The 24,111-nt window shown below is 44.0% G+C and overlaps 1 protein-coding gene across 1 annotated transcript in view; it reads left to right on the forward strand.

The window, feature by feature from the left end:
* The window catches only part of MYRFL (myelin regulatory factor like), a gene marked incomplete at both ends in the record, with an annotated part of 113,330 nt that overhangs the window by 28,572 nt on the left and 60,647 nt on the right, over positions 1-24,111 (forward strand). Inside the window, 4 exons of the mRNA XM_080935346.1 lie at positions 7,636-7,726; positions 16,485-16,552; positions 16,641-16,884; positions 17,644-17,735. Coding sequence (XP_080791472.1) covers positions 7,636-7,726; positions 16,485-16,552; positions 16,641-16,884; positions 17,644-17,735 — 495 coding nt within the window. The remainder of the gene's footprint in view (positions 1-7,635; positions 7,727-16,484; positions 16,553-16,640; positions 16,885-17,643; positions 17,736-24,111) is intronic.

Here is a 24,111-nt window from a genome sequence, read left to right on the forward strand (position 1 = left end):
TAAAGACACAAGGGTTTTCTTATCTGGAAGAACAAAGTACTTCGTCCGAGAAAGTCAGCTACGTGGGATGAATGTCAGGAGTCGCCAAAGGCAGTCCTCTAGCCCTGCTGTGCATGTGCTGAGCATCTGGTTGCAAAGCTGCACGCGACCCGCCAATCGCTCGCCTTAACTAACCCTTGTTCAGCAGCTTCTGGATGTTGGATACTTGTGATGCTCTGAGCAGGGCTTCTCAGCCTCCCTAACGCTGTGACCCTTTAATACAGTTCCTCATGTTATGCTGACCCGCAACCATAAATTGCTTTTGTTGCTCTTTCATAACTCTCATTTTGCTCCTATTATGAATTGTAATGTAAATATCTCTTTTTTCAGTGATCTTAGGTGACCACTGTGAAGGGGGTGTTTTAATTCCCAAAGGTATCATAACCCACAGGTTGAGAACTGCAGCTCTGTGTACTGAAGTGTATAACAAAGCAACAGCACCGTATTTTACCTAACACCTTACCACTAATACTCATTCTAGCCTAATCATTTTAATGAAAAAGATCGTTAAACTTACCGCTGGGTGTTCCTTGATGTGAGTTTTGGCCTTGCCAGACAGGAGAAGTCATTAGAACTGACAGAATAATCAGTGCTTTTGGCATTGATTTCAAAGTCAAACACATTTTTCCTTTTAATAAATAAATCCAAGGACCACACCATCTTTTTGTACCTTAATGATAGAGCCTCCAAAAGAGCTTGGCTATGACATCCAGCGCTAGTCTATGGTTTTCTTTCTGCATTTTGTTTCTGCCAGTGTGGCCTGTTTTTTTCTTTTTCTTTCTTTCTTTCTTTTTTTCTTAACTTGTGTGTTCCAGAACTGTGAAGTGAGCAGTAGCATTATCACGTTGCTCATGTTTTAAATGTGTGACCCGTGATGCCATTTTATTAATTAATTCACCGGTTTATTATGTATTTCTCTTGTGTGTATTGAGAGTGAATGGAACACGGCCATCAAATGGAACCCAAACAAGTCACCAGCAACGGAACAATGGCCAAGGCAGCCCAGTAAAGGGAAGAGTCTATTTATGATGGCGGAGTGGAGGTGACAACAAGCTGAGAGCTTACATGCAACCTGTGACACAAGCAGCAAGCAGGGACAGGGGACGGCAAACTGGGAATGGTGTGAGCCATGTAAGCCTCAAAGCCCAGTGTCTGTGACATGCTTCTTGCAATAAGGCCACATCTCCTAAGCCTCCTCAAAGAGCATCACTTACTGGGGGCCAAGCATTCAAATATCTGAGCACATGGGCCAGTCTCACCCAAGACACCACACCTTAGATTCCACAACCAAGAAACGAGTAGAACGGTTATCATGTTCACATTTTAAACGTGTGGTGCCTGATGCTGCTTTGTTTGTTTGTTTACTTGTTTATTTATTATTTATTTCGGTCTGTTTGTGTAAGTGTATGCCACTCTTTTGTTGGTGCCCGAAGGAGCCAGAAGAGGGCATTGGATCCCCGGTAGCTGTAGTTATAGGCAGTTGTGAGCCACCCATGTGATTACTGGAGACTGAATACAAGTCCTCTGCAAGAGCAGCAAGTGCTTTAAATACAGCCATCTCTTCAGCCTATCATCTGTCTGTCTATCTGTGCTTTAAATACAGCTATCTCTTCAGCCTATCATCTGTCTGTCTGTCATCTATCTATCTATCTATCTGTCTGTCTATCTATCTATCTATCTATCTATCTATCATCTATCTATCTATCAATCATCTATCTATCTATCTATCTATCTATTATCTATCATCTATCTATCTATCTATCTATCTATCATCTATTTATCTGTCTGTCTGTCTATCTATCTATCATCTCTCCATCTATCTATCATCTATCTATCTATCTATCTATCTATCTACCATCTATCTATCTGTCTGTCTATCTATCGATCTATCTCTCTATCATCTATCTATCTATCTATCTATCTATCTATCATCTATCATCTATCTATCTATCTATCTATCTATCTATCTATCTATCATCTATCTATCTATCTATCATCTATCTATCTATCATCTATCTATCTATCTATCTATCTATCTATCATCTATCTATCTATCAATCATCTATCTATCTATCTATCATCTATCTGTCTGTCTGTCTATCTATCTATCTATCATCTATCTATCAATCATCTATCTATCTATCTATCTATCATCTATCTATCAATCATCTATCTATCTATCTATCTATCTATCAATCATCTATCTATCTATCTATCATCTATCTGTCTGTCTGTCTATCTATCTATCTATCATCTATCTATCAATCATCTATCTATCTATCTATCTATCTATCTATCTATCTATCTATCATCTATCTGTCTGCCATTCTCTGTCTGTCTACCATCTCTCTATCTCTCTCTATCCATCTATCATTTTAAGACAGGTCTCAGTATGTAGCCCTGGCTGGCCTGGAACTTGCAGTGTAGACCAAGCTGGCCTTAAACTCTGCCCTCTTCTGCCTCCTGAGTGCTAGGCCTAAAGTTAAGTCTCACCATGCCTGGCCTTTGTGCTGTTACATACAGGGTCTGTTAGTAAGAACAAGTGGACAGTTTCCTATTTATCCCAAGGCTATGAGTAATTTTAGACTTTGTCTTTATTTTTGTGAATTCTGGAAAGTTGGATTTAACATTGTTTTAAAAATATCATTTGATGCAAAGTTGTACAACATATTTTTCCAAAGTATAAAGTAGCCATTTCTAAATAATAATAAAATTGTCTTAAATACTATAAGGAAGCCACTGTTAATAGTGTTGTAATCACGCTATTGTCTCTCTTCACAGAGAGAATAAATGAGGGGATAGGATCATTTTAATGAGATTAATATTTATTTCCTAAGGTCCATTTCACTCTGGCCCAGGCTGGCCTCAGACACACAGTCTTATTGCCTTTGCAGCCTATACACTGAGACTTCTAGGTGTGGACCACAGTATTTGGCTAATAAATAAATCTTACTTTATATATACTATATTAATTTTACTTGACCTTAATACAATAAAAGTAACTCAATGAGACCCATAGGGACTGTAGAATGTAAACAATTCTTTCTATGCTGTGAGAAATACCAGTTTTAAAGAATTCTTTCAAGGCCAAAAAAAATTTTTTTTAAAATCACTAATGTGTTGGACTAATTCCTTCTAACTGTCTCAGGTTCAAGTAGTGCTGTGGTTTGCTATTCTGAATTCATGTGCTAATAGAATTGCCTATCTGGAGAGCTAATCCATCTATAGGACTTAGAAATGAAGCACCTAGAAAGTGATAGTTGAGTTAAGGTAATTAGGGTGGGACCCCCATGATGGATCTCTTGGTACTCGATAAGAAAAGGAACGGAAACCGGACCTAGAGACAGGAGTGTGGAGCCTCCTTCTCATACCATTTGATGCAAAGTGCTGCTTGGTACCTTTCCCATGAGAAAACCACTACAGAGCTGAGTGTGGCACTTGGCACCAGTGCCAAGCATTGAATTAAATTCTAAAACTATGAACTAAACAAACCACCTTTCTTTATAAAGCTACCTTGCCTCAGGTAGTTAATTATAGTGACAAAAGTCTGAGGAGGGGGAGGAGAAAGAAGAGGATGAAGGAGGAAAGGAGGAGGGAAAAAGAGGAGGAGGAGGGGGAGGAGGGAAGAGAGTGAAAAGGAGGGGAAGAAGGGGGAGGAGGAGGGAGAAGGAGGACAGAGAAGGTGGAGGAGGAAGGAGAGAGGAAGAAGAGGAGAGAGGAGGAGGGGGAAGGAGGAAGAGAAGAGAAGGAGGAGTGAGAGGAGGAATCTTTCGATGGGCTCTGAGATATGGACGATTAGCATTAGGATCTCTTTCTTAACTTCCAGCCTTCCAAATTTTATTGCTTATATTATTTTCCCACAATCAATTCACAAAACAACTAGTCAGTTTTTTCAAAAATTAGATCTGAGAAGTCCTGGTTAGAGAAACAGATTAGATACTGGACAAGAAGAAAATTTGCCACAGGTAACATTACAGGAATAATAGGTAAAATTTGAATAGGAACATAAGCCATACTAAAAATCCTTATCATTGTTAAACATTGTTCAAATTCAATTGCTCACAATTGAATTGTAGTTGTGAAAATATTTGATAAGATGTGTGTTAGTGAAATTATTATATAGGAATATGTATATGTATTTTTGTTACTTTGGCTTTTAAAGATAAATGTCTTTATATGTGTGTGTATGACATATTTGTGAGAGAGGAATGTGAGAATAAGAGAGTGTGTGTCTGTGAGAAGAATGCATGTGTGTGTGAGAGAGAGTTTGTATCTGTGAATGTATGTATCTGTGTATGTGTACATGTGTGTATGTGTGTGTGTGAGACACACACACACACACACACACACACACACACACAGAGAGAGAGAAAGAGAGAGAGAGAGAGAGAGAGAGAGAGAGAGAGAGAGAGAGAGAGAGAGAGAGAGAGAGAGAGAGTGTCTTAGTCAGGGTTTCTATTCCTGCACAAAATATCATGACCAAGAAGCAAGTTGGGAGGAAAGGGTTTATTCAGCTTACACTTCCACATTGCTGCTCATCACCAAAGGAAGTCAGGACTGGAACTCAAGCATGTCAGGAAGCAGGAGCTGGAGGGATGTCACTCACTGGCTGGCTTCCCCTGGCTTGCTCAGCCTGCTTTCTTATAGAACCCAGCTCCACCAGTCCAGGGATGGCACCACCCACAATGGACTGGGCCCTCCCCCATTGACCACTAGTTGAGAAAATGCCTTACAGATGGATTTCATGGAGACATTTCCCCAACTGAGGCTCCGTTCTCTGTGATAACTCTAGCTTGTGTTAAGTTGACACAAAACCAGCCAGTACAGACACAGAGACACAGAGAGAAAAGCAAACGTAGTATAATGGTAATATCCATGAATTTGGAAGAAGACTATTTTGTGAGTTCCTTTGCTTTCTTATTACTTCTCCATTGGTTTTAACTTATTCTTTTAAATACTGACAATTCTTTCCTCCTCCAAATCAGATAAGGCGATTTAAAATTACCAGGGTTCATTATACAAAATGGTGATTGTGTTCTTATTATATTTATAAAGAAAAGCTCATTCGTGTATTTCTTTATTGTGTTTGGTTCTCAAGTCATGGGCAAAAGGCCTTGTCTGTCTGTTTTATGATCTTGAGAACTACATTCAGACATCTACACTCACCCATGACTATAGTCAGTTTTTTTCTGGGATCTGATTTTCACATAGCAATGCTTGACTGATCTGGAATTTGATGTTGAAGCTGGCAGAGATTTCGATTGCTCCCCACAGAGACTCAGCCACGTGTTTCCTTCATAGCATTGGCAAACCTATGCCAAAATATGTCAGGTAGCAAAACTCCAGATAGTACAACAATATTTCTTTATCTTGTGCCCCTTCAGTGTGCCCACTTGTACAGTTCTTTCTTTCTTCTGTGTCATTTTATTACGTTTGTACCTTGAAAGAATAAATACTTGTTTGTTTGTTTATTTGTTTGAGACAGGGTCTCTCTCTGTGTTCCTGGTCATTCTGGAGCTCACTGTAGAGACCAGGCTGGCCTTGAACTCACAGAGCTCCTCCTACCTCTACCTTTGGGCTGTGTCCCCATGACCTACTAGAAAGAAATAATTTAAAGAATAATTTCAAAACATCCTAATGTGGAGGGCATTTGATTTAAGTGGCACGGACACCTTTAAAAAGTGGGTTCTTGTGCGTGTCCAACAGTTTACACGCAATTGGAACAAAGGGAGAGTAGGCAGGAGGGAAACACAGAACCAGGCTTTGGGCAAGCAACAAAAGTATTTAGATTATTATCTAGGTTTTCTTTCCCTTACAAGCCTGCGACTCTGCCTGGCTCTGTCTGGGGAGACTGCGTGCTGAGCCTGGCTTTGGGAAAGGAGTTGTCTCAGAAGCGTCATTGTGTCATGGCAGATGCTCAAAATGGCATCCACTAAAACCTTTGTAATACCGAGTCCACTAAAGAACAATGTAGGCTTCTCCATGTATCTAAATCTCACCCTAAGGCCTTGGGTGGAGACTTTTAGTTAAAAACATTTGTGGTGTAATAATTACTATGTATAAAGATGGAATAATAAAACTTATTAGTTAGTGTGCTAAAATAAGAGACAAATTAAAATGCGTTCTTAAATATATGCTGAAGTGTTTTAGGTTTTTTTGTTATTTTCAATGAAATCTCCCCATTATATCCATCTGAGCGTTAATTGGTATTATTTATTTATGTAAAAAAAATTAGTTTTCATGTTTGATTTTAGCCAGCCCTCCTGCTTGATGTTCTGATCATTTGTGATAATTAGTTTTTTTTCTCTTGAATTCATAAGTATAAAATCATTTTCACTGTTGGCAAAAGTGTTTATTTTATTTACTGTTATTGTGTGTGTGATGTATGTATGTGTGGGGACATGTGTGTGGAGGGTGGAAGACAACATTTTGGAGTGGGTTCCCTCTTGCACCGTATTTTCCAGAGATCAAACCCACGTGGTCAGGCTTGTACAGAAAGCTCCTTTTACCTGCTAAGCCACTTCACCAACCCCCAAAATATTTTTCCTTCCTCATTATATATTTACATTGTATTTTATAGTCTTTTAAAATTCTAATAATATTCCCTAAAATCAGTAAAAAAAATAAGTGTTTTCTTTTTGTAAGTCAAGAAGGACAGAACCATGATATGCTAGGAGGTCTAACACAAATGTGAAGAAGATATCGAACTTATGTCTATCAAACCAATCAGCAAGTCATGTATCCATCCATCCATCCATCCATCCATCCATCCATCATCCATCCATCCATCCATCCATCCATACATACATACATACATACATACATACACCCATCCATCCATCCATCCATCCATCCATCCATCCACCCATCCATCCATCCACTCATCCATCCATCATCCATCCATCCATCCATACACCCATCCATCCATTCATCCACTCATCCATCCATCCATCCTTCCATCCATCCACTCATCCATCCATCCACTCATCCATCCATCCATCCATCCTTCCATCCATCCACTCATCCATCCATCCACTCATCCATCCATCCATCCATCCATCCATCCATCCACTCATCCATCCATCCATTCATCCATCCATCCATCCACTCATTATTTGTCTATCTAGCTTACAAATGATAATGTTGTTGCTTATTTCCTTCCATGCCTTGGGTCAATGTGAAAAAATAAGGAAGACACAGTTCCTCTCCTTAAAGGAGAAGAGAGGAAGAGGAGGAAGAGGAGGAAGAGGGCAAGGAAAAGAGGGTTTTCAACAGTGCACAAGACGAGCGAGCGTCCAGTGCTACAGGGCTAAACAGGGCACTGCACCAGCCTCAGACAGTCAGCGGAAAGAACTTACCATCCCAAATGATCAGAACATGCCATAGGAGGATTGGCTAAAATAAAACACAAGAACTGATTGTTCTTATAGAAACCATACCAGGAAGTCTTGCTGGGAAGGGTGGTCTGAAGACATTTCTGGAGGAAGTATTTAAATGGCAAAGAGACTACATTCCCAATAAATGCATTATAAGTCTGGGTTTCAGCAGCCACTCTAAAACACTGTGGTCCTCAAGATTTTCCATTTTTCTTTGCAGCACAGGGAGCCAGTAGCACTCTGGAGAACCCAGCCCTGGATACGAGTCTGCTGGAAGAATTCTTGGGCAATGATTTTGATTTAGGAGCCTTGTAAGTAATGGCGGCCCGCTCTCCACAGTAAGCCCCCCTCTCCGCTCTCCACAGTAAGCCCCCCTCCCTGCTCTCCACAGTAAGCCCCTCTCCCTGCTCTCCACAGTAAGCCCCCCTCCCTGCTCTCCACAGTAATGGCAGCCCGCTCTGCACTTGATGTATTTAAAATTGTGATGTAATCGAATGATCTAGAGAGTGTTGCCTTTGCTTGCTTTTTTGTTGTTTATTTGCTTTTTGTTTTGTTTTGTTTTTTAACAAGAGATTGAGTAAAATCAATCTTATTTCTTCTATAAACCGTGGGCAGATCTCACCAGTGAAGCTACCTGGGCCTGGTGCTTTTCATCGAGTTTATTCTCTCTCTCCCAAATCCCTTCCTTTGAAACAAGTTCAGGATCTCTCATAGACAGGGAGATGTTCATGTTACTGATGAGTAGGTACCAGCTTAGCTGTTTGTGGCTTTTAATAAATTTATTAATTTTACCTAGGTTGTTGAGGTCAATGACATAAGTTGTTTACATTTCCCTATTGTATATTTTAATCATTTTTATGTTCATGAGTATTTGTGTATATGTTGGCCTTTTGTCTAAGCCCTGCCCCACAGTTGCCTGGCAACAGCCAGGTGTGCCTGGCTCCCTATAAAAGGGTCTGCTTGTCCCCTTCTCTCTCTTGCACTCTTGCCTTCTTGCTCCTCGCTCTGTCTTCTCGCCCCTTACCCCCTCTCCCCATTCTCCTCCCCCTCTTTCTCCACATGCTCATGGTACTCATGGCTGCCTTTCTCTGTCTTTACTACCCTCTCAAACCCCCCCCCTACGCCCTGAGTAAACTCTATCATACACAATACCCGTTGTGTGGCTGGTCCTTCGGGGGAAGGGATGCCTTAGCATGGGCCCCACAGAGGCATCCCCCACACCTGACTAAACATCCACCAAAACGTATTCCTTCTCTCTATCGTTTTATAAAACACAGCAGTATATTTATGTGCACCATGTGCAACCCTGTTATCTGCAGAACCCAGAAGAGGGCATTGGATCCCTTCTCAGTGGAGTTATAGACAGCTGTGAGCCACCATATGGGTGCTGGGAACCAAACCCAGGTCTTCTGCAACAACCCATGCTCTTAACTGCAGAGCCACTTTCCCAACCCTTCCCTGTTATGTTCCAACATCTGTAGGATCTATACTGTGATCCTCCTGTCACTCTTGGAGCCAGTGATATCTTTCTTTTCCTTGATAAGTCTGGAAAAATGCGTATGAGTTTTCTTAACTTTCTGGAAGAAAGTTATGTCCATGTTATTTCTTTTTCTGACAATGATGTAGCTACTTCATATTTTTTTTATTTTCTTAACTTACATATAGCAAACTCAATACACTTCAAAAACTATAAATGTGTGTATTTGTGTGTGTGTGTGTGTGTGTGTGTGTGTGTGTGTACTTGCATGACTATATGCCATGCGTGTGCAGGTGCCTTCAGAGGCCAGAAGAAAGCACTGGCTCACTGGGCTGGGTTATGAACCACACAAGGTGGGTGATAAGAACTGCCTTTGGTCTTGTGGGGCAGAAGTAAGTGCTCTTTGCCACGGAGCCATCTCTTCAGGTCTCAACAACACTATTTGGATACACGTCTAAGTTTTGATAATCTCATAGAGGACTACTATAGTTATAATATAGAACAGTCCCCCTAAACCCTGGTAACCACTGACTTCTCCGTCTCTACAATTCTACATTTTCCCCAGAATGTCGAATAAACGAAGCCATAGGATGCTGTCTGAATCTGTTGTCTTCCAGTTAGAATGCCGTTGGTCATTAGCTCATTTCTGTTTTTCCCCTGAGAAAGACTCCTCGAAATGCTTACACCATGGTTTAGCCACTCCCAAACTCAAAGACATTTGGACTAGTTACACTTTTTACCAGTTATGAATACTATCTTGTATTCATTTTTGCACACAAATTTTTGTTTATTTATTGTTGTGCGCATGTGTGTTCATGCATAGACCAGAGCAGCATCCTGCTTTGCCGCTCTCCGCCTCTGCCTTATTCTTTTGAGACATGGCCTCTCTGAGTCTAGAGCTAATCTGGCTTCTACCAACGGCTGCCCTCCCACTCTGGCCCCACATAGTGTATGGGTTACAGGTGCGCGGAAAGTCTACACATCCCTTTCCGAATGGATGCTAGGGATCCAAACTCAGTCCTCCTGTGTGTGGGAAAGTCTTCTTACCCACTGAGCAATCTCTCTAGTCCATCCTGTTAGGTTTTGTGTAACCAAGAATGTACGTTTCTTTAGAGTAAATATGTAGCCTAAAGACTGCTTGGCCATATTGTTGTAAATGCAAATCCGACTATAAAGATTGCCAGATGTTCTCTTATTATCATACTTGTTTATATCACCACTACGATCTATCAGTTCTCCAGTTTCTTCTCTTCATTGTCAGAATCATCCATTTAAAAGAAATGTAGCCATCCTAACAAAATGTAGCCATCCTAACAAGTTTGTAGCGGTTCATTGTGTTTTGGTTACGTTTGCCTAATGGGTAATGATGCTAGGCATGATTTTGTGTGTTTCTTTCCCATTTATTCATTTTTTTTGTGATAAATTACCCTTTAAATCTATGCCTATTCTTAAAATTTAGGGTTTCTTTAATTTTTTTTTAAATTTAGGTTTTTAGAAAACCAAAAGAGTATTCTGGACCTAAGAATCTTGTTAGCTGTGACTTGTAAACATTTTTGGGCAGCCTGTAACTTGCCAGGTAGGTCTGGCTGGTCTGCAACTCGCGGAGATCTGCCTGGTTCTACCTTGAGTGCCGGGATTAAGGGCGCGCTCCACCACCCGGCCTGCTGAGAACTTGTACCTATGTTCATGAGGACCTGAATCCCCACTTTTCCTTTCTTACACCAAATTGTATGGCAGTTGCTCCAATTTGCAACTGGAATAATTATAGCCTCTTCTAAGCAATTAGGAAATTCTCCCTCTTCTTTAATTATCTGAATGGAAGTGTGTGGGTAGATTCAGGACTACCCGCATTACTTCTAGTCTGGTACAGTGACGTGCACCTGTCTACGTGCCAGGTAGAGACAGGAGTGTCACAAGCTCGAAGGCCGTCACAAGCTTGGACAACACAGTCATTTCAAACAAGAACATCAACAAAACAAACTGCATTAGCAAATGCCCAGGAGCGCTAGCGTGCATGCTTGTGTGCGTAGTGCATGGGTGCGTGCGTACATGCGTGCGTGTGCGCATGCGTGCGTAATGCGTGGGTGCGTGCGTGCGTGGGTGCGTCTTGGCAGCTTTTCCATCGGCTCCCCTAAGGAGTTGTTGGTCCGAGTCATCACATTTATGGCCACTCAGTGTTCATGGCATTTCTTTTCACCCCTTTTTTTCTCTGAAGGGTCTAGGGAGAGCTTTTGTTTTTCGTATTAATGCTGTCTTTTCTAATTTTCCCTGATAAATCTGGCTAGAACATTTAAAGATGCATGTTTTAAATGGAATCATAATTGTATGGACTTATGGGGAGCGGTGACAGAACACTAACTGTATAAAATGTGCCACGATCAAATCAAGTCGAGGTAATTATTAGACTTACCCGCTCAAATATTTACTATTATTTATGGTGGGAACATTCAAATTCCTCTCTATTATTTTGAAATATGTAGTTATTTATCATCAAGCATGGCTGCTCTAGTGTGTCATTGAACACTGAGTTATTTCTCTTGCTCTGCTGGACTGCTGTATCACCGGTCATCCCAAAAGAGTGTTCCCCAACTCTCTTCTTAGGGTCTGGTCACTCCTCTTCCATTGCCTCTTCCTGTGAGATAAGTATTTTAAATTTGGAATTTAAATGAGAACATAACAGCTGTTTGGGGTGAAGGATAGAAACAGAAACCTAACTCAGGGGACCACCTTCTTATGTGGAAAGTCAGGTTGTGTCCGAGGGCCACTGAGATGTGTCCATGACAATCATGGTCCTTTTTGTAGGCCCATCGGTATCCACCCACACAACCTTAGCCACTGCTATTAAGACTCAGGCCTGGTTTTCCCAAGAGAATCCACTCTGTATCTTTGGGAGCAGGTTGAAGGGGCAGGCTCTAAGTGAGGGAGACAAGAAAATGGGTGTTGTCCTGTATCTACTAGCACCGGGCAGTAGTGTTCTACACACAATTATGTTTCTGATACTATACACTTATTTCTACGGCTCTTAGCGGAGGTGGCTGAGGTCTACAGTTATTCAGTGGTGCTCAGATACAAAGCCGGGATTAAACCTTGTCTAGTGGTACCACATGCATCCTTTCTTCTACCCATGGCTTTTAGACTGATCGCTATTTCGAGGAATGTTCTGGAAGGACACAAAACCGGGGAAATACATTAAAGGTATTGACAATGATCTGTTGAAAAGTATGACTTGAAAGATCCAAGCCATGGCTTTACAGAGATTGCTGGAGTCCCATGATCAGAGAGCTTGTTACTGCTTGATGAAACGTGCTTACGTGCAGGCGGGGTGGGTAAGTGAGACAGTTACATCTAAGCAAGAGCAAAGAGAAACAGGCTCAGGGGTAGTGAGCTGGTTTAATGATCATGATATTAATACAAACTTTTTCACTTTACAGTACAAAAGTACTATACCTTATGCTTTGAGTATTTTAGAATACTGGTCTCTTTATGCAGGTTTGTGGTGGTATTTAACTCAATAGCTTTTACTTTTTTTTTTTTTTTTTGGCTTGGGCAGAGAGGAATTTCAGATCCGTGCTTACCACAGTCCTGAGTTATTTCCTCTTCTACTAAATTGCTCTTTGATTAAGGGCCATTAAGAAAGGGCTGGAGAATTGCCTCAGGAGTTAGGAACACTGACTTTTGCAGAGGAACCACGTTTAACCCCTCCCCCATCATCCACCTGATGGTTCACAACCATTTGTACGGTAGCACAACCCTGATGCTCTCCTCTTACCTCTTTGGGTACCAAGCACACACATGATGCACCCAGCACTCAGAAGGCAGAGACAGGTGGATCTCTGTGACTTCAAGGGGCAGCCTCAGTGACATAGTGAGTTCTAGGCCAGCCAGGCTTACATAGTAAGACCCTTTCTAAAAAAAAAACAAAAACAAAAACAAAAACAAAAACAAAAACAAAAACAAAACAAAACAAAACTACAGCACCACAGATGGATATAAAATTTCTAGGTAATATTATATTAATATTATATTATGGGGGCACCATCAACTATAGGGCAAAATGTTATTCTGTATACCTAATATAGCTTTGGTTACATGAGAATGTGTGGGAACTTCATAGTAGAGGAGACGTCATGAGGGTGGGGACACATAGGTCACAAAGGAGTTGGCACCTGGTTTTATTTTCTTTCTGTCTAGAGTTTCGGCTTAAGCAGCAGGCATTCTAGGTTTTAGTTAGGACTTGGATGAATAAGGAGCTACATTTCTGTATCCCCTACCACATGGTGCTGAACCATTTTACCTTGAATTTGTGGGGGTGGGTGAGGGGCTATGTGTAGTTCTGTGGGAAGAGCTCATTAACAGCCCTACGAATTCACTGACCCATTTAATTCCTGGGTCCAAACTAGTGAAGCCCGAGGAAGCCCAGAGAGAAAACCTAGGCTAAAACAAGCTTCCCCATCCTAAGAGGATTTGTAAAAGCCAATGGAGTTGCCCACAGCATGGGAGGAAAGCTCTGGTGTAGTGTGGCTCTCCAGATAGCAACCTGGGGAGTGCTGGGTAATGTCATCAGTCTCGGCTTTGTGGTGGAACAGGGACAGTCAGAGCACTTTCTGCATCTGGGACGACAGACATCAGGGGACAATGGATGTAGTTGGGGATGAGGTACCACCATGATTGAAGCACATGGATCCCTTGTCAAGAGTTCTCCAAGGGCCAAGAGCCATCTGTCCTGGCAGGGCACCCGGTTTCCCACCCCTCTCCAGGATTGGTGATGCATTTGAAGGTAATAAAAGGCAGAGCAACTCCTTATAGGCTTCAGTGTGGATTTGGGATTCTCCTCAGACTGTGCATTTCCTTGTTGTTGGCTCTTGGAGCAAGCCATTTGCTTTCCTCAGTCTTGACATGCCACAATTGTTAGTGTCTCTCCAGTGGGAACAGAGAGACAATGGCAGGTGGTCTGGAGCCCCTTATTGAGCTGAAGACACATCAGAGGAGGGTAAAATAAGTAGAAAGTGAGGGCCGGGAGAAGACCGCCGCTTCAGACGTGGTGGTGATGACAGCCCTCCTATATGAACTCACACACGTTTAATCCTTCATATCGCCGAGGCTCCGGCTCCGGAGCGGTGCGATGCTGAGCCCAGCTCACTGTGGGGTTTCGGAGAGGTGCAGCTGGGTGTGAGTGTGAGCACATGGGAGTCACGGGATGGGAACGGGAACCTGGCTGCTGAACTGTAGCTGGTCTTATCAGGATAGTCAAAGGACAGTCGTGCGTTGCTGCGTGTGGGTCCTGCCTGTGGTGTCTCTTGGAGTCAGGAGCACCCAGTCAGGAGCACGCAATATGACCTCAGCCACTGGGGGGTAAAGAACTTCTTTGGTCTCCACTTGCTTTGCATAGCTCACAACCTCCAGAAGACTGAGTTTCTCCACTAATCCTCCGAAGGACAAAGGCAGATCGTATGTCCAAAAGCAAGGAAATTAGGATGCAAATTCGTACTTTTTTTTTTTTTTTTTTTTTTTTTTTGGTCAGCTGCTAAGAATCTCTTGAACTTTAAAAAAAACCACCTGTTGCAAAAGCTAGAGCCAGTATTAGCTGCTCAAAGTCTAACATCTCTCCAGAATCCTGTCGATTCTGTCCATTTCCTAGCATCTTTGGGGAGTTACGCCCTCCACAGCTTAAGGTCTTCACTGGCAGGAAGGTCAAGTCTGGCAGGAGCTGATGATGCATTTCCTAGGCAGGAGAGCTGCTGGGCATTCCTCCGAATTCCTTACATGGTTGGCTGCTCTGGCTTTAGTGCCACAGGCTTCCTGTCAGCATCCACCGCTTCATCGATCTGTATCAGTTCTGTGTGCAGACTGTCACGTTCACTGAGTGATCGTGACTCACTCTTCATTTCCGATTAAGATGACAAGAATGGGGAGGGGAGGCAGGAGAGATGCCCAGTGCCCATTTGAGGACACAAGCTCCATGAACAACATCTGGGAGCCTGCCAACTCCCTGAACCCCAGCTCCAAAGAATCTGACCCTTTCTTCTGGCCTACACACTCACATCGCTCTCTCAAAATACACAAATAATCTCTTCATCATATATTAGTAAAAGAACTGCCCCCTCCTTATTCAGAGCACACTCACTGTTCCTTGGGAGTAACACTCCAGTTTCTCACTTGTGCTAAATTTGCTTAGATGGATATAGAAGAAGCTGAGGAAGGGCCTTACAGCTCAGCACTGAGATTTCTCTCTCTCTCTCAGTGCTGGAGACTGAACTCGGCACCTAGCACATGCTAAGCAAGCTCTCCACCACAGAGGTCTGTCCCCAGCGTCAGTAATTAGATTTGTGATCTCATCTCAGTAGGCTGAGTCGTTCCTGGTCACCTGCACTGCAGCCTTCCTGGCTCTGTTTCCTCAGAAAACAAACCTTTTCAGCTTCAGAGTGATGAATTCACCCAAGGGTCTAGCTGTTCCTTCTACCCACAGCCTAGTCCTGTTTCCGTTCTCCTAAAGTGGAAGCGAGTGGGGACTTTAGTGTCCTGAGCCTTGTTTGATGGATGCTCTCCCTGCTAAGTCTCGATGCCCTCTCTGCCAGACCCGGGCGGTCACTGTTAACTCAGTCCTGTCATCCAATCTCTGTATGCCACTGAAATGCTGTCTGTGGCGGTCTAGCCTCAGGTACTCTCCACATCTTAGCATTCATACCTTTGCGTTTCTTTACACTGATAAAGATGAATCCACATTCTCTCTTCTTTGTTAATAGAGGGCAGAATAAATTTTAAGGCACCAATGTGAGGATAAAAACTTTTAAAACTTTTCTATTTAAAAATTACTTTTTAAACTTGGCATACAGCTTGATGGACACCATAATGACATTTTCTTTCTTTCTTTTTTTTTAAACCTTTTTTTTTTTTTTAAGATTTATTTATTTTCTTTATGTATGTGAACACACTGTCCCTCTCTTCAGACACAACAGAAGAGGGCATCAGATCCCATTACAGATGGTTGTGAGCCACCATGTGGTTGCTGGGAATTGAACTCAGGACCTCTGGAAGAGCAGTTGGTGCTCTTAACCGCTGAGCCATCTCTCCAGCCCCATAATGACATTTTCATACCCCACTGTCTCTCCATTTCCCCTTCCCTCCTCAGCGAACTCCTCACTCCTCCAAGCCCCCCCCATTTCCCCTTCCCTCCTCAGCGAACTCCTCCCTCCTCCAAGCCCCCAAATAGTGACAGATGAAAGCATACCTTTATCTCCTCTTATGATGTTCCTTTCGGGAACCCTTGAGTAACTTCCCACACTTACATGGATGGAAGCCCCTTCAGTGATAGCATTGACCAGTCCACTGAACCTAAGTTTGGAGCAATTGCAGCTCAGGCTTTGGGAGCATTTCCCCAATTCTCTGAAGAGGGTGTGGTAATGATTTCTATTTTGGTGGGGGCCGTGGGGAGTGGGGAAAGGACCTGGAGAGGTGAAAAGAAAAGGTGAAGGTGCAGTTTGAGTTTAGCTCCCTGCCCCTGGGGTTGCTTCACACGGAGGGTTGCTTCCCGCCAGTGACTAAAACAGGACACAAAACAGAGCAAAAGGAAAAGCAATATCTCTAATCCCCAGGCAACGGCAGCTCCCTGACACCCCACCCTACTCTGCATCCGACCCACGCTCTCCTCCGCAGGTCAAAGGTGAGTCCATCCACATAGCCCCTTGCACGGTTAACTCAAACCTGGGTGGTGAGAAGGAGGTGCACCCGTTGCTCTGTCTTCCCTTCAGGTACACGCTGCCGGACCCCAAGGCCTACTACAGGGAGAATCTCAGCTGCCTTCCTCCACTCCACCACGATGCCCGGGCCACTGCCTGAGCATCCACCCCAGAGCATGTCCGGCCAAACCCACAGCAGCTTTCAGAACGGCTACCCGGAGTCCAGTCACCCTGCCACCTCTTGGCACCAAACCGGACCCTCCCATCTGGGGATGAGTTGCTCTTACCATCAGCAGCCTTTGTGCCACGTTCCTGGGTAAGGGATGTGATAGTTATGAAACCACCTCAGCATCCGCAGCTGGAGCGCCAGAGGGACCGCAGCAGCCTGTCCAGCAGGTGGCAGTGTGGAGACGTACAAAGGGCCCTATGAGGACCTATGTTCCTGGCTTAGATTCAAGGTCCTCACCCAACAAAATGTCAGGAATATGTATAACAACTCCAGATGGCCTGGGGATGAAGCACAGCTTGCTTACACTGCCTCCAGCAGAGGGCGTCAGGGCAGTTTGAGTTAGGTCTTAGATAACTGTCAGCCAAGGTTCTCTCTCTCTCTCTCTCTCTCTCTCTCTCTCTCTCTCTCTCTCTCTCTCTCTCTCTCTCTCTCTCTCTCTATCAATTTTTAACCCTTCTCTCCTCTTTCTGACCTCTATCCCTCTTCTCTGGGCCAGGGCCATCTGTGAATGTGATCAAGTTCCAGTCGAGGAGAACTCACAGATGAAAAGCGCACACCTGCATGTTCAGTTCGAGTCTCCTCTGCTTTGAACCTATTGCCAGTTTATCTTTCAGGCAGATGGATCTTCCATTGGTTATGATATAAAAATAGATAGATAGATAGATAGATAGATAGATAGATAGATAGATAGATAGGTGGGCAACGGATGGACACTAGCAGTGCCCCAGAAACTTAAACGAACTGGAATTAGACTCAGGGAGTCAGAGAGCAAAGGTCTGGAAAATTCAGTTTTTTATGCATCAACAAGCAAAGACGCTAACTCACCTTTCTGCTTCTCCACGTTAGAGCCTCATTACCCCCGACAAAGAAGAGAAAGCACTCCCAGATACAAGAAGACCCGTGGGACTGCTGCGCATGGGCCCCCCACTTCAGACCAAGTGAGCAAGTGTGGCTTTGTGACAAAGTCAAGGCATGAAAGCCTTGGCTGTCGTGGGAAGGCTTTTTTTTGACCTGCCTCTCCGCAGTTCCACACAGCTTTGTTCCCTCTCATAGAAGACCAACAATGGGCTTGGGGACTGTGTCCACCCCTGTTGATGAATCTTTCGTGCAGCTCAGTCATGCAGGTGCCCCCGGGGACACCCAGAGCTCTGTCTCTCCCTCTCCTGTGCAGGTAAAATGCTTTCTATTTCAGGAGAAACAGGTCTCGGAAGGACAGGCTCCAAGCCTGGGGATGTGGGACATACAGAGCTTTCAGGAGCCTTTTGGACGCCTGTTTCCTTGTTGCCCACGACCCTTTGTGACTTTATTGTGTTCAAGTGTACATGTGTGATGTGTATATCCACATGTGTCTTATATAACATGTTGCACATTTGTTTTGAGCTAAAGAGATGGGACTTGGGAATAGCTTGTTCGTTTGGTATCCAAAACTGGACTGCTGGAATTTTTAGGAGAAGGGATAATACTCCAGGTGGATTCTGCTTGCTACTCTGAACATTTAAATGTATGCCGTGTGACTCGTGTCCCAAATCCATGTATAAATCCCATGTTCTGTCTCCAGGAGTTGGTTTTGTGAGGCCTCCAGGGGTTCCTCTTCCTATTCCTGTTCCCAAACTCTCACCACGGATGTTCTGAAAGGAGCTGGGGTTACTGCCTTTGACTCAACTAATTAACCCTGAGGACTCTTCTAGAGAGCACTAGTTTCAGGCATGGGCACGTGTGTATGTGGCTTTGTTGTTTGTGGCTAAGGACAATGACATCACCCTCTTAGCCAAGTCCCAAATGTGGTTATCTCATAGAGCGTTCATGTTAGATCAGCATGGATATCAGTCATGTTTGAGTTGAGCTTTGACGCTCTTACTGCCTCCTTTCCTGTCTCCTTGATCTATGAGCATCCATAGTCAGCTCTCTCCCTCCACTGCAGCACAGGATGCTAACTAAATCCTTGCTTTGGGTGTAGAACCTCTGCCTTGCCATCCAAGGCTACCCTAGTGTCTTCAGGGTTCGATGCGCAGCTAGAACATAAGCACTGGTCACAATTCCAAGGAGCCAAGGGAACCCTCCACCCACTCTCCTTGAGGATGCCCCAGAAGTTTGGGTGACATACAACAAGCCACTCAGATCTTCCAAGAGGTTCCTCAAAGGGTCACAATGCTTCTCAATCAGCCTTGGCCATTCCAGAGTTAAGTTCATCTTAGGATGGTTTTCTGCTGCTCCCTTAGAAGGGCATTGACTTCTCACCATGAACAACAGAACTGTCCCAGCAGGCACCTGGGTCCCTTGTTTAAAGTCCACTGTAAAGATCACTGAAAAGCTGGCCAAAGGGAACTGGCTCCAGATAACAGCTTGAGAACTAGAAAGAAGCAATTTTCTGGACCCAAAAGCCCTCAAACAAACAAAAACCATAAAAGGCTTAGCTAATTGAGATGCGTAGTGATTGTGGGTTTGGTATATATTTTCTGGTGGAGATCTGCTGTTTGGTACTACAGAGACCAAGGGCCCTTACAGCACTTGATAATGGGCAGAAAAGACTGTTAGTCTTATCAGGAGTCGGACTGCATATTTTTTCTTTAATGAATGAAGATATTCTAAGTCAACCCATAAGATTTTGCAATATATTAGTTCTATTCTCACATAGCTTCCAAATACCCAACAAAAGCAATTTAGTGGAAGCCAAAGCAGTTTAATTTGGCTCACAGTTTGTGGTGTCCTCTGTCACTATGAGAAAGTTTATTTTGGCTCACAGTTTGCGGTGTCCTCTGTCACTATGGGGAAGCAGGGTGGCACCAGTCTAAGGCTTCCAGTCATGTATTGTTCATGGTCAGAAAGCAGAGCAAAATGAATGCTGGGTGTAACCCTGCTCCCCACTTCTCCCCTTTTTATTCAGCCACGGATCGCAGGCTATAGGACCCTGCCGTGCACATACAGGTTCCTGCAGTGCACATATAGGATGACTCTTCCCTGCTCAGTTGAGCATTTCCAGAAATGTTCTTACAGATACCTGCAGAGGTATGTTTCCATGGTAATACTGAATCTCAACAGCTCTACAGCAAAGACTAGTCATCACAGCTGATGACCTTCCCCCAGCAGTACACACTGGGCAAGGCTTCCACGAACCCTTTGTGGAGTTTGAGACATGGAATTACTGTGTTGGTGTGAACAGATCTAGAATATTCCACAGGGGTGGAAGGGATATATATTGTTGTAGACTCCTGTTCTCTGGCTCCTGACCCCCCTGTTTGCCTGTCCTCCTGGGACCCTTTCTCTCTCTCTCTCTCTCTCTCTCTCTCTCTCTCTCTCTCTCTCTCTCACACACACACACACACACACACAATTTTATATGTACAAAGTGTTTTGCCTGCATGTATGTATGTATGAATGTATGTATGTATGTATGTATGAATGTATGTATGTATATATGTATGTATGTATGCCATGTGTGTGTTTGATGCCTTTGGAGGTCATAAGAGGATGTTGGATATCCTAGACCTGAAGTTATAGGTGATTTTAAGCTACCTTGTGGGTGCTGTGTAAACAAAAATCAGCTCTTTTGAAAGAGTAACAAGTGCTCTTAAGCCACTAAACTATCTCTTCAGCCTTGACTCTTCTGTATTTTGATCATCGAAGATAAAAGGGTTTTCAGCCCTCGGGACAGGATCACAGTTGGGTGCACAGCGAGAGGGGTCACACTGAGCATGTCACAGAGTGGAGATGTGGCCGTTTCATCTCTCTAGTGGCTGGGGACTCTGACCATGACTTCTCTTCATTATCAAACAAGGATCATCTTCTGTCTGATCCACCTGAGAGTGTTTAAAGCAGGTATACACAGGGTATTTTGAAAGGCATTCAGACAGAAGCCAAGGACTTTCTCCAGCAGTGTTGGGTAATCTGCCCTTGGCATGCTCCATTTTCTCTAGAGGTCTTCAGAGTACCTGCAGGGAAGAGGGAAGTTTGCACCCAGGTTTTCCTCAACCGGGTTTGACATGGTAATGAAAGCAAACCAAATGGAGGACCACCATTTGCAGCAATAAAAGGCAATGATAATGTAGCAATAATAAAAAAAATCTCATGGGCATAACGGCAGGTAAAAGATGCCAACACCTATGTTACTACATTATATCATGTCCCTCACGCTCCCTCTTTCCTGCCCGCTTCCTTCTTTCTGATGCTGGCACTGGAGATGGACGGAGCTCTGCACCTTGTTCATGAGCCCTCTCACTACTGGGCAACACCCTTCTCTCTCTCATTTCATCTCCGTGCTGTCAGATTGCAGGACAGAAGTGGTTATTGGAAGGTGCCTGTGTGTGTGTGTGTGTGTGTGTGTGTGTGTGTGTCCTGGAAGGCTGATCAGTAGACTTATAGAGAAGTTAAAAAAAAAAAATGTGTGCTCCATGTCAAATACACTTTAAAAAACTCTATTTGAGTGAGTGGCTTCAGGACCTCATCAGCCACTTAGCAACTTCCTGGGAAGCTGGAACTAAAGCATCCCAGTTTGGCCACTAGGATGGATACCTTTACCATTTTCATGCGGAAGGAAAGAAAATGACTTTATCTTCAATGGTAACTCCAGTGTCATTGGCGCTGAATTTCTGGCATGCTCCACCCCCTTCCCCACCCCCGTGAGGGCTGGAGGATAGAGCTAAAGGACCAGAGCTGTCCTTCAGCTGCATCCGAGTACACTGTCCCTGTTACCACCTGTGAGCAAGTAGAAGGCCAAGTTAGTTGGCCTCCAGCCAGCACAGCAGATACATTCACTTCAAGTTCAGTACTTCCCAAGGCTTCTCTGGAATAGCAGACATTAGCAATACCTTAGACCATTATGTTTAAATGCTCACGGTCTGTGAGCCCCCATTCTCAACTCTTCGTGGTTCCCAGCAGCGTCCGGGTACCCAGGAGTTTGAGAACCACAGCCTCAGCCCTAGTCTGTGCCATTTCTCACGGGAGAAACTCGACCCCTATCTTAGGATGCACCCCTATCTTAGGATGTCTCCCTCGTGGCTACGTTTTGTCTCCTTGGCGGCGACACAGGAGGAAGCCAGTGGTGCTCCCACAGGAGGGAACACGTGGTGTTTCCAGTTGACAATGAGGAAACTGAAACTTGGAGAGCAGTACAATTTTCCTGGTCTCTCCTTTAGGAGCAGAGGTGCAATATAGAGCCCAGATCAGGCTTAGATGGATGGATGGATGGATAAACGTCGGTGGGCTTTGCTTTTGGGTTTTAATGCTATATGGCATTTGGGGGTATGAGGTTGGCATGAGGAGTTCTAGCATCACCTTGTGTCCTAGTGAAGGTTCCTATTGCTGTGAAGAGATGTCACCATGCAAGCAACTCTTTTAAAGGCAAACATTTGGAGCTGGCATGCAGTTTCAGAGGTTCAGTCCATTATCATGGCAGGAAGCATGGCAGCATCCAGGCAGGCATGGGACAGAAGAAGGAGGGCAGATCCAGGGCAGCCAGGAAGAAGAATGTCTTCCAGAGAGCTAGGATGAGGGTCTCAAAGCCCACCCCCACTATGACACGCGTCCTCCAACAAGGCCACACCTCCTAATAATGCCACTCCCTGGGCCAAACTTATTCAAACCACCTCACCCTGTTTGTGTTCTCTGATGAGATGTCAACAAACCAAAACTCACATGTCTGTTAGGCGATATTTCTGTTATCCTAAGAAAGTACATTTTCTGTGACATTTGAGATGCGGAGCAACTTGAAGTGACTCCTTTTTAATGGAAATATAAGAAATGAAAATTGGATAGGCAGAAGAAAACACAGACCCTTCCTCTCATGTCCCTCAAGCTACAGCGTGCAGCATATTCTATAGCTAATGTCCTGCTTCTGTGTGACTACTAACAGCCCAGACCGGGTCTTACCAAAGTGTCAGGCAAGATGGCTGTCCCCCATCCCCTTCTTGCAAACCAGCTCTTATTTTTGATAGTTTTCATTCATGCTATTTGCAAGACATGGGCATCATACCAATGGCTACACCACTGAAGAAAGTGTCCCACCCTTTCCTATCAACCACTCAACCATATACGTTTTTGTAGGCTGCATCCCATTCTATGGTGATGCTGATGGGCCCACTCTTGTGCAGATACTCACAATTGCTATGAGCTCAAGAGAGCAATGGTCATGTCATGCCACGAATGCAAGGTTTCACAATATTCTATCCCATCCTCTGGCTTTTGCATTCTTTCCTCTCTTCTGTAGTGTTCCCTGAGCCTTGGGGAAGATGATGTAGATATCCCATTTATGGCTGAGCAGGCAACAGTCACGTGACTATGTATGTGGCTCTGCACTTACGACTACTGACCACTACAGAAAGAAACTTTTTTGGCCAAAGTTGGCATCACCACCCAACGGACATAAAGATGATTATATAGAAGGCAATTTGATGGACATATCACACCCATTTAGCAAAATAACAGTAGTAGCCTTCCTACTAGGGCCTACAACATCCTCAATCATAGGCTTTTACTAGGTCTATAATACCAGGAGCACGAATTCCCTCCTAAGGAACAGGCCTCAAAATCAATCAGAAAAGTGGTTGTCTACCCCCTAACAGACTTGTCCCCATTGCAGAAGGGGTGCATCTTGCCTGGCTGGTTGGTGGATTTCTCTGAACAAGAGTGTTGATATCAATTTTTCCCCCGACAGTGTCTCTTTGTGGGCTAAGCAACAGAGAGGAAACTTCCAGCCTGGCTCTGGTTTATTTCTCTATGTCCTGTGACCAGAGTATGTGGTATCTTTAGAAACAGGTCTTGCCAGATCCTTTTGGTGGGGAATCAATAGCAGGTGCTATTACCAGCATTGTTTTGGAGGTCTCCAGTCTCCTTGGCCCACCCCCATCACTAAGATTTCCAACGCACGATTTGTACAAGTTACCTCTGTTCAAACTGTTTGTTTCCTTTTTAGATTTTGTTTTTAATTGTGTATAGGTGTGTGCATGTGTGCATCTCTGTGTGGGTATGTACTCATGAGTGCAGGTGCCTACAGGGATCCCCTGATTACAGATGGTTGTGAACTTCCTGATGTGGGTGCTGAGAACCCAGCCAAGGTTCTCTGGAGAAGTATACACTTATAACCACTAAGCTGTCTCTCCAGACACCTTCTCAGAGCTTTGAAAATTAGCCAAGGACCAGATTTCTTTACAACCTTTTTACACATTTATAGTTTTGATTGGCTCTCACCCCTCTCATTCACCTCTTTGCTCCACCCTCTTAACTTTTTCACCCCCAGCATCTGTCTCCTGCTTTTGTTCTACCAGCATCCCTCAAAGCTTCTTTCTCTCTCTCTCATAGCTCCCTTCTCAATATCCCCTG

This window comes from Micromys minutus (assembly GCF_963924665.1).
Source record: "Micromys minutus genome assembly, chromosome: 22".
Lineage (NCBI taxonomy): Eukaryota > Metazoa > Chordata > Mammalia > Rodentia > Muridae > Micromys > Micromys minutus.